A 14,898-nucleotide genomic window follows, 5' to 3' on the forward strand; every position below is an offset into this window, starting at 1 on the left:
CCCCTACTCAGTCATCCACTCACATTCATTTACTCACTCACTCATGCACTTAATCTTTACACTGAAATTCTATTCATAACACCACACTTCCCTTAACCAGTAAATTCATACACGAGGAAAGATATTAAAGTCTTAAACCAATTCTTGTCTCATGTACATTTTATTAAAGCGGAATTCTTTTCCATCACTTTTCCATAAATGCATTAGATCAGGAGGTGTCATTGCAAAGTAGAACAGGAAAATGTGAGGACATGTTAATGACTTCAAAGAAATAGACCCACATTAACATAGAAAAACTAACTAATGCTTTTATAGAAATATTTACAGACAAAGGTATACAAAATGTTTGTACATAAACTCATAAATTATATATATTCACATAAATATGTACACATCCAAATATGAATGTAAAAAAGTACAAAAGATGGTATCACCATTTAGTGACTTGACAACCCCCTAATTTACATCTATTCTATTGTTATCTGAAAAAAAAAAACACTTCAGGAAGAAATTATGGCCTGTAGTTTCACAATATCAGCAGTTCAGCTAAATAACAAATGAAGAGAATATAGGGGAGCAGCAGAGGACAAAGCAAGGGCCAAAGTAGCAAATGAAGTATAAAATAAATGTCACATGCCAAAAATACTTGCCAGAATTTATCAGAAGGATAAAGCAAAAGTATAAAACGAAAGTTTTTCTGCAATTTGAATGGGGAAAACGTTTCAAACAGATTCAAGCCACAAATGTAGATTGTTTCCAAATCTGATTAAACTGATTTCTGAACATGAATTGACCAAGGGCCAAGGACCAAGAGTTTTTGCCTACAATTTATTTACTTCTTCATAATGTCTATTACAAATAGTGGTGATTACTTAAACAAAAGTTATAGTTTGACCTGATAAATCAGATTTGGACACTCGTAACTTGAGGAACATTATTTTTACATTAAAAATACAGTTTAAAAATCATTGTGATGATCTGTAATAGGGAGAATAGAGCCTCAGTTTTTCTACTCTGGACTGAAGAAACTGTATTATGTACATTTTGTAAGAGGGTAGGAAACCATTCCCTCCTCCTTAATTTATGACTGTGCTGTAAAATCAATTACACTGCAGTTGTAGGGACATAAATTCAAAATCTTACCTAGTGCTCCTTTAAAAACAAATCTGAATAGCCCTGCAGCCGAAAATGAAAAGCCTCAGACACCGTCCACAAAGATACTTTTAAAAACTAAAGTTGTCTGCGTTTTGACCTCCTGTCCACACGAAAGTTGTGCTTTAGGTCACTAAAAACAGACGTTTTCCAAAACACTTTCGAAGGTAGAGATTTTTTGAAAACACCATTGTCAGCATTCTCAGGTGAACGAGGAAAATTTTGCTTTTCCGAAACGCTGACATCACACAGGCTGAAATTCTAATCCTCACTCCCTATATAGTGACATACATAAACCATAAAACTACTGTGTATACGGTCAGATAGCACTAGAGTTCAGATTCCCATATATGAGTAAATATACATATCATTGTATTAGAAATATATAATGTAATGTTAGGATCTAGATTCAGTAACATCTTGACTTACATAGTGTGCTACATAGGGAGTATGGAGTGATTTAAGATTAAACCTCTCTCATGCTCCGTGGTGTTTTGATGTCTCTCTTTAAGAGGCCCCCTACTGGACTGGCATGATAATACAAACATATTCGTAAAAGCATATGGTAAGTCAAGAAAGATTTAAGCTAGTGATTCCAAATCCCAGTATAACAGGGCCACATACTTTGCACAGTTTTGTGTTTTACCCACTGAACACTTCTTACTCAGTACATGAGTAGGTCTTTATTAATTAATGAGCAAAATCAGGTGCACTAGGTGAGACAAAACACATAAACTATATTTTTAAGCCCTGTAAAAAGCAAGAAGTGCTGAAGATCACCATTCATTGGAAAGGTTAAAGCAGCGTCTCCGGGTCTGTATTTTCACACATGGTTTGTAGATTTGCTACAGGGATTATGTCACAAAATTGTTTTAAAAAAGTGTTTGTTGAAATGATGTCATCATGGGTTTCCGGTTTCCTCCCACAATCTAAAAACAGACGTTGGTAGGAGGATTCGGTACGACTCAAAAGTCTCCATAGGCATGTGTGTGTCTGTGTTGCCCTGTGAAGGACTGGCACTCCCTCCAGGGTGTGTTCCCACCTTGCGCCCACTGATTTCAGGTAGGTTCTGGACCCACTGTGACCCTGAACTGGATGAGTGGTTACAGACAATGAATGAATGAATGAATGAATGTTTGGTGAAATGCATTGCATTTGCACTGATTCTATACTTAACCCTTTATCGTCTTTCTAGGTGAGAACACATAGGTAATGTTTTATTGCACTTATGCTGTGTTAATTCTCTATATTTCATAGATATATGTCAGCTCTAGCCTTGCCCTGGCAGTGTCTGAACTCAAGCGTATTATAGACTCTAATCAGTTAGCAGTTGGACTAGCACATTTGTAAGTTGCTTTAAATGAGAGCATCTGCTAAATGCTGTAAATGTAAATGTCCGAGTCCATTCACGCCTGTGGTCCCAAGTCATAAATCCATAAGACATGTTTTTACGGTTTGAATAAAGCAGAATATCTTAATCTATTCTGTTGTCTTGCTATAGGCATTCATTAAAAGGAATATATTAAATGTAAAAAAAAGCAAAGTGTCTTTGGCAGCACCGTTTGTATATTTGTAACTCATTCTGATCTGCGAGACCTGCCATGTGGACTTACTGTGCTGCTCCGTCTCTGGGAGCAAAGAAACTTTGTAGAGAGAGCCGTGCCTCCCACAGCTCTGTCTCTGGGAACAGAAGTACTGCGTAGAGAGAGATGGGTCACTGTGAGTCCCAGTATTCTAATGAGTTGTGCTATCAATTATCTAAAAAGTAGCTAGCTTTGGTGCTTGTCGTTTTTTTATCTTAATAACTCGCTATAAGGCCTGGAAAGTCACTAAATCTAGTGGCAAAATCACTAAGTTAGCCATACTGAGCAGCGGTTTGGACCCGGATGTGACATTTCACATGGTTGATACATCACGACTTAACAAGTGGATAAGCTCTACAAAAAATGAAAAAATGTTGGGGTGAGGGATTGCACTGTGTAGTATAATAAGGAGAAAACCATTAAAACTCTTTAGCCACATTAGCATTTTTGTTAGAGGGTCTAATGGAAAACATAAGCACATCAGACCCTAAAGCGTAAATTTGCTCTTCTGTTTGAATCTGTGTGCGTTATTCACACATAGGTCATAAATAAGCTTCAGTAATACTTAATAATTCAGTCATTATTTCACTTGTGTTTTGCTGTAGTATGCATGAGACTACAGATTCTTGGAGAATGTTTTATCATGACTACCTGCCTAAATTATTTCTCTGGTTTGGCTTAAAGTTTAATAAAGTAGTTCTGCCTATGTCTGATAAGTGAAAGATGATTCCATGCCACAGCAAATCCAATGCCAAATGTCTCCCTACACACTCTGTAGGACAGAGTCAGTCATAAAATAAAGGTTTGTGTACTGACATAGTGCTTTGTATGCTGAAAAACATTTTTAGTGATCTATAAAATGTGTTTCCCTGCATCTAATTACAGTTTGTATTGTTATCTGTAGGCTGTACTGTTTTTAGTCAGTGATGTGCACTATGAAGGGAGCATGGCGCTACTTTGGGATGCGGCTCAAGCTCCACTACTGACAAAGAAGAACAGAGTTCTGTTTACAAATGTGGTACAGATATATGTCTCTGGGATCCATACATATATTTCGTTCATTTTAAAATCTAACTGAGGACTAAAAGTGTTGACAATAAAACTATTAAATATCACAGATTTTATTTGAGTAATGAGATGGTTCCCAATATGGCGGCTACTCTGTACTGTGACGTCATTTGCAACCCATGAACAGACACCAAAATCCCTAGTGTTCAGTTAACTGCCCAAAAGCTTAAAAAAGGGAATTTCAAGTGAAGCGATAGTTTTCAGTGAACAGAAAATGCATAACATTTTATTCTCTTTAGTAACTTTCTCTTTAGTCTGATTAGGCTGAAAATGTCTGCAGTATTTCCTGTAATATCTGTCTTTTTTTATTCAGTCACCAGGCAGGCATTTTAAATGACATGTAACACAGAGGTTGTTATATATCATATCCCCATCTTTACACTACAACTTTACCTCACTCTTAATATACAGTAAGCATGTTCATATTTTTTCTTCAACACTGCACAACTCACAAACTGACACTTACATCCACACACGTACACTCCCACACATTGTGTCCACTTTCATACTTGCAAATACGAGACATATCCTTCTTATACATTAACCTGTTTATCTAGTCCAAATCCACAGAAAAGACACAGCTGCGTATCAAAATATGTCCGATATGTAAAAAAAATTAAAAGAGAGGGAAGGGGATTAATTGTAAAAAACCCATAAGAATTACTATTCCAAAATGTATTGGGTAGAAATGTAAACAGATGGAGCGGTCAGTCATCTTATGTCAGACGGATGTCTCTGACTGCAGCAGTAGAACAAATTTGTGTGATTTTGGGTGAACATACTCTTCGCTGATTTTGATGTGGGGTATGGCCTTGCTGCTGACCACCAGGCTGAAGTCCGGGTTTTTCAGCTGGAACTCAGTGCCGTCCCGCAGGGGGCTGGTGACTGCAGCCTCGCTGACCAGAGTCCACTGCAGGGCCTGCCAACTGTCCCTCCCGTACTGTAGAGTTGGCCCAGAGGTCAAATAACTCTCCAGAAATGCCTGAGACAGGGAAGAGTTCAGCTGAGTTTTCTGAAAGTGACAAACCCTGCTAGCCCTAAGCTAGCCCTTAATTATACATATATATGCTTACAATAAGTCTTATTTCAGGTAGTACTCCTATTGGTTCCTGGTATTATGTTAGCACTAGCACTCAGCACTGTAAGTTATTACAGTTTATCATTTCAGATTTTGAACATTATCCATTAAACCTGGATTTTCAAATTTTACAAAGACATTTTGATTCTTTTGAAGTTTGTAACTCTGTAAAAATGTTTTCCATCTCTAACATGAGATCCTGATTATCTGCCTCTTGTACACAACTATGTTGGTAGTTAATATATCATGTAGCGTCTTCTCTCTAAGGCTGAAGGTAATTTCAGTTGGTACAGAGTCCCACAAAATATAAACACCTTAAGCTACAAGCTTATTGTTCAGTTTTCCATTTTTGTAAATTATTATCCTATTAATATTAGGCATATCTCAGTGACTGGTATGAAACTAAAATCATCATCATCACTTTCTTTGTCGCTTGATCCATTTCAGGTCTCAGCTAATACACACAACTAATAGAATAATAGAACAAGTAGTTTCTGCAAATACAGCACAAAATGCCACTTTTAATGATTACTGCAGTCTCAGAATTATTCAAACCCCTGAATAGAGTACCTCAGAAGAGCTCATATTTGTTATTTGGGTGTTGCCTCAAGCACATCTGATGCAATTAATGAAGAGGTTCATTAAGTTAGATAACACATCAAATACCTGGGTTGGCTAGGTTGTTTTATTGTAATTTGACTGCATGTTAGAAAGTGAATTGTCCAAAAGGCTACAAATTCTTGCACAAACAAGAAAAAGGACACATAAATATTGCAAAAGCATTGAATGTTGCTGAAGATACATTTGTGAGCATAGTTTGCAAGTTCATATTTAAAGGAACACTGGCTACATCAGAAGGACATCAGCAGCTGCCACCAAATTCCTGAGAAGCAGGTGGTCGGAAACCTCAAATGACTGTAAAAGACCTGTGGCAAGCTTAGGTGGCAACAGGCATTGACGTTTCAGTTTGCACATTAAGGCACTTACTAGGGCTGCACGATATTTGGTAAAAATTATATTGTGGTATTTTGTTTTTCTGTGATTATATATATTGTAATATTAAAAACTTTTTTTCACCAGAGGTCCATGATTCAGCATGTCATGATATAATTAATGCATGTTTCTTACTATAATGTGTGTGTGTGTGTGTGTGTGTGTGTATGTCTGTGTCCATGCATTGTGTAGACCTTGGGGGTCATGTTGTTGGTAATACAGAAGGCCAGGTGAGTCTGGATACTGTCCATGCTGTGGCAGTGCTGTTGGCGGGTGGTTCGCAGGTATTTCTGCAGAGCTCTTGCCATTGACGGGAAAATGGCCTGAGCTGCCTCACGAGGGTCCATCACATCACCCGGGGACTTCTTTTTCTCCTCCTCCTGCAGCCGCCGGATGTGTGTGAAAGCCTCCTCTACTGCCACCACAAGCCTGGGAGCAGGAACAACAAAATAAATAAAACTTTCCTCTTGCCTCAAAATAATCTATCAGATAGGATAGATTTTGTTTTTAAAACTTGCTTCTTCAGTTGTGCAATGAAGCTACAAGGCTAATGCAGCTGAGCATGTAATGGAAGCTGCTGACAACCATTTAACACTGTTAATCTGCATGCATAAATTACCACACCCTCAAATTAAGCAGCTTTCAGCTTTTAGCATTTCACCATTATAACATTATCAGGATGCATGTTGCATTAGCATATATCCTGACCAATTTCCCACACAAACAGCTGCTGCAAGAAGCTAGGCACATTTTATTTTTTTGTCTGAGCTTTGAGCTGCGCACTGCAAATATCTCAGTTAAAGCTCGTGCCCAAGATTTGTTCTGTTTGATGTTAACACTATTCCTGACAATATTTGCGAAACAAATTAAGAGATTCTAATACAAATATAATAAAACTACTCTGAAATGTTATAACAAAGTAAAACTAAGGATTTCCTCTAACTGTTCTTTTATGCAAACCACAATAAACATTTATTCCAACCAAAAAAAAGGTAGACAGCATTTTAAGGAGATAGTATTTTAACTTGTGATTAATTATGTTTAATCACAGAATATTTTTTTTTATCTAATGACACCATATGTATATCATCACTGTCTAATTACAAAACATGTATCTCTGTTGAATATTTAGTTTACTACATCATTTGCATACAGATGAATTTCACACATAGTGTGAAATTTTCATTTCACACTATGAAAATTCCATGATGAATGCACCAATAGAAATTCTACAAAATTATCTGGAATAATATCTTTTTCCATTGCCTTCAACTGAAATGTAAGAAGGATTTCCTTCTTCTGTAAAGTTGCTATTTTGGGAGATATATGTTTTTAATTAGACAGTGACCATATATATGTATATAATATTTTCCATTCTAGTTTTTATGTGCATTTTTAAAATTTGCAAACGCTATAAATAGAAATTTGAAAATGGCCCCCTAATTGCTGGCAAGAAGGAGGGACCCTGTCCTCAGGATCAAGACATTTCAATCATGCTAGGATTAAGATGAGGAAATGCAAGTAACTGCTGCTTCCGCTAGACCTACTTATCTTAGAATTTCTTACACTTTCACAGCAGGAGCAGAAGTAAAAATGTCTATCAAGTTATCATAATTTCTATAGTTTTCAAGTACATTGTGGATGTGTCCCAATTTTTATATGCTATCCACAATGACCACATATTACATCATAATATTTGCATGAGCTAACAAGGTCAATTTCAGGCTGCATCTCAAATAGATTAATTTCTAATGGGGTTGTGTCACTGTTTTATGAACAAAATGGACAGAAGTCACATAGCTTGGAGTAGCATAGTAGCATTATCCATTCCAAACACTTTGCATGATGCTAATTGGTGGAGCATAAGCTTCAAATAAATATTTGTTAGCTATATTATCAGTACATTAGTGCAAAATTACAAAAACTAATTTCAAACATTAGACATGTGTTGACTGATCAATTTCTTTTAACAGAAGAAGGAAATCAGAATACGTTTGAGCAAAATATTACTTTTCCATTGAGTATCGTTTACATTTACACTGAGTTTCACTTACATTACGATGCAAACCCACTCTAATACAGCATCTTTTTGCAATTAATTTTTTGTCCTGCAACAGACATGTGTCAAGTGCTTACTCTGATTGATATATTTCTGTACTCCTGCTATAGCTAAGAATAAAACCATAGTATTCTGTGTGACAAAAGCAGTGGTGTTATACAATACACCAAAATAAATCATGTTCTCTGTCTCCTTCACTCTTTCTCAATGATAGTTGTACCGTGCTCTCCGTTTGCGGACCCTCCTCTCGTGGTCAGCTTCCTCGTAGTACAGCTCGCTGTGGCTGGTGTCTTTATGACGGGCAGCTGCAGCTAATTTGGCTCGAGACTGACTTGCCGCACCATCACTGCTGGGACCTGAATACAAGAAACAAGACACCAGGAGACAGAATGCTGTTTGCCAGCTACAGAAATTATAAGCAATGCATAGACACACAAATAAATCTGCACATTTCTATTTGAACTATATCCTGTTTAGCCACACCCAATTCATCTTAAGAAAGACTTATGAAAGTGCTGATTAATAGAGTCAAATACGTTACCAAATTTACTGTGTTACTGAATTTGAGTATAATCATAAACAATATTTTGTCAGAAGCATTTGGTACTGCATAAATGTCAGCTCACACTTCATTTACATTCCACTCGTAATAGCCTTTAAAAGCAAATTATTCATTTTTGAATGCCAGAAAAAAAGCCCAGAAAGCATAAGCAAATTACACAGTGGCATTAGCTATCAAAGCAAGAAATATATACTGCTCAAAAAAAATAAAAGGAACACTTAAACAACACAATGTAGCTCCAAGTCAATCACACTTGTCCACAATCAACCTGTCCAGTTATGAAGCAACACTGCTTGTGAATCAATTTCACCTGCTGTTGTGCAAATGGAACAGACAACAGGTAGAAGTGAGAGGCAATTAGCAAGTCAACCCCAATAAAGGAGTGTTTCTGCAAATGGTAACTACAGACCATTTCTCTGTTCTCATTGTTTCTGGCTGATGTTTTGGTCACTTTTGCATTTTGTCAGTGCTCTCACCCTTAGACAGTGCCATAAGCCTACAACCTACAGAAGTTGCTCAGGTAGTGCAGCTCCTCCAAGATGGCACATGAATGCGAGCTGTGGCAAGAAGGTTTGCTGTGTCTGTCAGCAGTGTCCAGAGCATGGAGGAGATACCAGGAGACAGGCCAGTACACCAGGAGATGTGGAGGGGGCCGTAGAAGGGCAACAACCCAGCAGCAGGACGGCTACCTCCTCCTTTGTGCAAGGAGGAACAAGAGGAGCAGTGCCAGAGCCCACCAAAATGACTTCCAGCAGGCCACTTATATCCATGTTTCTGCACAAACTGTCAGAAACAGACTCCATGAGGGTGGCATGAGGGCCTGACGTCCACAAGTGGGGCTTGTGCTTACCGCCCAACATTGGGCAGGGTGATTGACATTTGCCAGAGAACACCAACATTGGCAGATTCGCCATTGGTGCCCTGTGCTCTTCACAGATGAGAGCAGGTTCACACTGAGAACATGTGGCAGACATGACAGAGTCTGGAGACGCTGTGTAGAACGTTCTGCTGCCTGCAATATCCTCCAGCATGACCGGTTTGGCAGTGGGTCAGTAATGGTGTAGGGAGGCATTTATTTGGAGGGCTGCACAGCCCTCCATGTGCTAGCCAGAGGTACCCTGACTAGGGTTAGGTACTGCTCGTGCAGTGGGCCCTGGGTTCCTTCTGATGCATGACAATGCTAGGCCTCATGTGGCAGTGTGGCAGCAGTTCCTGCATGATGAAGGCATTGATGCTATGGACTGGCCTGCCCCTTCCCCAGACCTGAATCCAAACGAGCACATCTGGGACATCATGTCTCGTTCCATCCACCAGCGCCACCTTGCACCACAGACTGTCCAGGAGTTCAGTGATGCTTTAATCCAGGTCTGGGAGGATATCCCTCAGGAGAACATCCCAGCGTTGTAGGGAGGTCATACGGCACATGGAGACCACACACATTACTGAGCCTGAGACCAGTTCTAGATTTGAGCCCACAGATATTTAAGCCTTTTTAGAAATAAATCTGTCAGTGTCAGTCACAGCTTATTATTGTTTGTTTGTTTTGTTTTCTTTTATTGCCCATTAATGCATTTTACTAATGGCTGATCAAAGCAGGTGAAACTTATTTTTGGCCAAAATAAGAAATCACCCCTGAAATTAGTAAATAGATAAGATAGAAATTCATGGACTTCAGACACCAATTCTGAAACTGATCAATGAGGCATCTCAAGATATGCCCGCTTCAGGGAACCCCCAGCCAAAACAGTGACATCATCAGTCCACCTGGACAAGGAATACCAACTACGTCACTCCACTCAGAAGAATGCCGGAAGCGGCCTGCTCATCCTGGATGAAACCTCTCCATAACAACACCATCCTCAGCCGCATCCACCCATCCAATGATTAAACCTCCTTTAAACCTCCGTTAACTTACATTAGAGTTAGATCATATTTAGTCACACAATCTATATAACCTAGCAATTAATAAGACACATAAGAGGGGTTTCATCTGCATTGATGCCAGTTTTTGAGGCTATAAAAATTGTGCTATGTCAATTAAGTGATTAGTGTTTTAATAAAGTGTCCTTTATAACTTGAAGTGATGTTGTGTGTTTATGAGACTGTTATTAAAAGGGAGTATGAAAATCCTGGACACTAAACCCACATTCTAGCGGGGAATGGTAACCAAATGTATAATACATTTTTAATATTATTATTCAAAAAATTGTTAACAACAACAACAACAACAACAACAACAAGAATAATAAGCCGTGTATTATCATTATTGTTCAAAGAATCGCAAATTCTACAACATTCAGTCTTAAAAGCTGGTTGCATTTTCTGCTTCCAATGGTCCAATTCCCTGGCATAATCATTGTAGTGATTTTGTGGCAGTCTGTCCATGAGTCTGGCAACACCAGCAGCTAAAAAGGTGCCTGGTAAAAGACAGAGAAGAATGACATTTTGAAGAATGTATTATGTAGTATACTTAAGTGTCAAAGCTGAGTATACTGAGAAGTTCACAATATAACCACTATTGTTTCATAACCTAGCAGGGAAACAAAAGGAGGAGCTTCTTACATCTGGAAATTAGTGCCAAATTCTCTACATAGTGCACTTCACAGATAATAAAACTATTATTATTACACACAGACAGCTTATATTGAGTGTAAATGTATTATTTTATCAAACGTACAATGCACTATTTTACTGCAGAAACTGGTCTTTTTGACTTTGTGACACTGTGCACTATGCAGTGAGGAGGGAGATATTTGAGATTCAGCCTTTGGAAAAAATAAAAGCAGACAATTTTGCAATTGTAGCTTGGTATGACATATCATAGCAACAGTCATAGCAATAGTTCACTATGTCCTGTTAGTAAGAAACAGTGTAGTTTGTATATACTTTGTGTTCTAGCCTACTCAACTAACCAAAAAACAAATTAACTGCTACACCCAAAAACTAACATCACCAATCAACCCAAACAGAGCAATTGGGAGGCCAGCCATTAGGAGACTTGCACATATTAAACACATTGCTTCTACACAACACTTAAATGGGAACAGTGAATATATACCGAACAGGAGGACTCAACCAAACCCACCCCCAAGAATGAGGCAATGATCATCTCCCAGAATAGGATGGCATGCTCCTTCTATGTCAATGGTGAAATTTCTGAGAAGAGGGATCATGAGATTGACCATAGCTTAGGTGCACTGGAATATAAGGGCAGAGGGCGGTAGAGTGGAGGCAGTTTTGGTGCTCACGTAGATCTGTGTGTCATCACTATAACAATGGACATTAAGAACATGGCAGTGATTAATTTGACCATGGGGGAGCATGTAAATAATGAAAAGAAGAGGACCTATGACTGAACCCTCGGAAAGTCCTTGTATGACTGCAATGAGGAGAATTTTATGCCTAAAGCAGTGGTTCCCGAACTTTTCCTTCAGTTCAGATATTCAGAAGATTTCCAAGTCCTCCCACTCTACTCATACATGTATTTTGTTCTTAGACTCCACAGAATTTTTTAAAAATATTTATATTCATCCAAAACTGCAACTAGTTATTAAAATAAAGTCACAAATCACATTTACAGTGGAATTATCACAAGTGATAATGGTTGAAATGAAACATGTTAAAATGCACTGAAACTACATTACACTAAGACACCCCTACCTATAGGCAATACAAAGAGGTAGGGCTAAGGGTTAAAAAGGGGTTTACACTGAGTGAACCATCATAAACAGAGTTGTTCCTTCTGTCTTATCTAACAATAAACCTGGACAAAAGGTGAGTTTTGCACAGCACTGTACAGCATTAACCAAACTCAGCAATGTTCTTTTAATTCAGCTCTACATCAGCCCCCCAGGGTGAAACCCTGCAGACAGAGGCAGATCATGTCTCCAGTAATAAGTACTTCACTGAGTTCAAATGAACTGAGCTCATTATTACGCACCCACGGGTCAGTATATTCATAAGTAATAAGATGCATATTAGCTCCATACACAGTTTAGGCTCTGGAGCTTGATGGAGTGGAACGTGCTATGCATATTTATCCATGTGCAGGTGATAGACATAATTAATAATGCATGTTTACAGTGGAGGGGGGTTCTGTATAGCAATGCTAGGCAAGATCCTCTCATGCTGTTATGACTGAAAGCTGGGTTAGTGAGGACAGCTGGTCTGCTGTAGTTGGACCAGAGTCATAACACTGCCCTTAGTGTTGAAAAGTGGCATTTCTTTAAATCAACAGTAACCTACATTATCAGAGAGGGGAAAGGGTGGGTAGGGGGTGGGGCTAGAATAGGACCAGATATTTTCACCTGACTAGTGACAGGCGATATACCTTATAAGCTAATGTATGTGAACACATCATTTAATTGGTGAGTTTGGCTTATTCAGTCACACCCAGAGATAAAAGCAGCATAAATTCAAGCAAAACTGAAGAAAACTGTCTGTAACACTTTCTATGAAGCCCATATTTATAAGCCACTATGAGTGCAGTTATAAATCATTGTAACTTGGTAATAAAGCTTTGTGAGTATACATTTAAACTCTAGAAATGTCTCATAAGACTCTTATAATGAGCTATAATATATTATTTTGTAACTTATAAATGTGAAGTTATACAAGTGTCATTATAATAGTTCATTATAATGCATTTAAATGTAAAATGACCTGTATATAATTATAAAGCAACATCAATACATATTAACAATTTTATAGATATTACAATGCCACACTTTTGCCCGGCCACTTTTGCCCTTTAATCTGTTTCCCTCCCATTAGTTGTGACTTGTATTTTTGGACAGGAAAGGATCAACGAAAGTGTAAAAATGCTCTGTCTTCAGTTTTAGCATTCATTAACCAATTCTAAAGTAGCTCTGGATGCACCACCAATACAAAATGTTTTTCATGACATTGATTTTCCATGATCTAAGATACCATGATACTAAGAGACAGATGGCTGGAGTGTATAGTGTAATGAATGCACATGGTTTAATAATGAATTCATGTTTGGGTGTCCTGATAGTTTTGGCAATACAGTAAAACTGACATTTTGCCTGGTCATAATTGAATAGATGTTAAACATTGTCTTAATTGCCTTAATATTGAGATTAATAAGTTGTCTTCCTTATACAGAAGACAACTGCATTTTTGCTTACATTATTGAAAAAATTACACATTCTACATTTTCTAATGGTAGCATCTTCCAGTAATGGTTTAAATGTTGGTTTACACCTTAATATCTAAAAAAAACACCCAGTCATAAACAAACCCAACTGTAATTGATTAAAATATTGCAACCATTACCAAACAGAAAAACAAATAAAACAAAGCTTTTTCCTTCTTTGTGTAATTTTGTTAGCTGGTTTGAGAACCGTTCTCAAAGGTTAGCATGCTGTTCAGCTAGGCAAACACATGAGGACGCCACAGGCCTCTGCACTATAAAAGCAAAGTGTCTTATTCTCTGAGTGTCTACATTATCTAATTGCAGCCACATGTAACATTTAAAATTAAAATGGTCAAAGTCTGAGGTGTGTGTGTATATGTGTGTTTAGGTTATTGCAATATTTAGGCTACAAAATTAATTTGCGTAAAGCTGGAAATTATTTTACCAAAGGTACTATATGGCCAAACGTGTGCTGGTGCATGCTAATCCAGAAAGTTCGTCTAGTTGATGATGTATGGTGACCTTAATTACATGAACTGCTCCAGACCATGCCAATTCATTACATTATTTTCTGTGGAGATTATATGTGCTGTTTTGAACATCTGTATCCACAACTGGTGCAAATATAGATGAAAATTTATAATACAGAGGATAATTAGCACAACAATGAACAATTATACATACATTCATTCATTCATTCATTCATTATCTGTAACCACTTATCCAGTTCAGGGTCGCGGCGGGTCCAGAGCCTACCTGGAATCATTGGGCGCAAGGCGGGAATACACCCTGGAGGGGGCGCCAGTCCTTCACAGGGCAACACAGACACACAAACACATTCACACCTACGGACACTTTTGAGTCGCCAATCCACCTACCAACGTATGTTTTTGGACTGTGGGAGGAAACCGGAGCACCCGGAGGAAACCCACGCGGACACGGGGAGAACACACCAACTCCTCACAGACAGTCACCCAGAGCAGGAATCGAACCCACAACCTCCAGGCCCCTGGAGCTAAATTATACATACAATTATCCTTATTTTATTTTATTGGAGGAACCCATTATATTACAGTATCAAACCCAATAAGCAAATGAATATTGTTTTTATGTGTGTGTCTATGTATGTATGTGTGTACATGATAAATATAAATAACCACTGCACACACACACACACACACACACACACATACACACACACATACTGGTGTGGTGAGGTGTGGTGGGCTGCAGTACTGTTCTGGT

At 38.2% G+C, this 14,898-nt stretch overlaps 1 protein-coding gene across 1 annotated transcript in view; it reads right to left on the minus strand.

Annotated features, from left to right (window-relative positions):
- Window positions 1–221: 221 nt before the first annotated feature.
- Window positions 222–14,898, minus strand: part of vangl1 (VANGL planar cell polarity protein 1) — an 83,469-nt gene continuing 68,792 nt past the window's right edge. The window contains exons 7-9 of the mRNA XM_066686700.1: window positions 8,154–8,289; window positions 6,069–6,303; window positions 222–4,785 (exon numbers count right to left, since the gene is read on the minus strand). Coding sequence (XP_066542797.1) covers window positions 4,525–4,785; window positions 6,069–6,303; window positions 8,154–8,289 — 632 coding nt within the window. The 3' untranslated portion in view covers window positions 222–4,524. The remainder of the gene's footprint in view (window positions 4,786–6,068; window positions 6,304–8,153; window positions 8,290–14,898) is intronic.

The sequence above is a fragment of the Hoplias malabaricus genome, chromosome 12 (genome assembly GCF_029633855.1).
Source record: "Hoplias malabaricus isolate fHopMal1 chromosome 12, fHopMal1.hap1, whole genome shotgun sequence".
NCBI classification, from domain to species: Eukaryota; Metazoa; Chordata; class Actinopteri; order Characiformes; family Erythrinidae; genus Hoplias; species Hoplias malabaricus.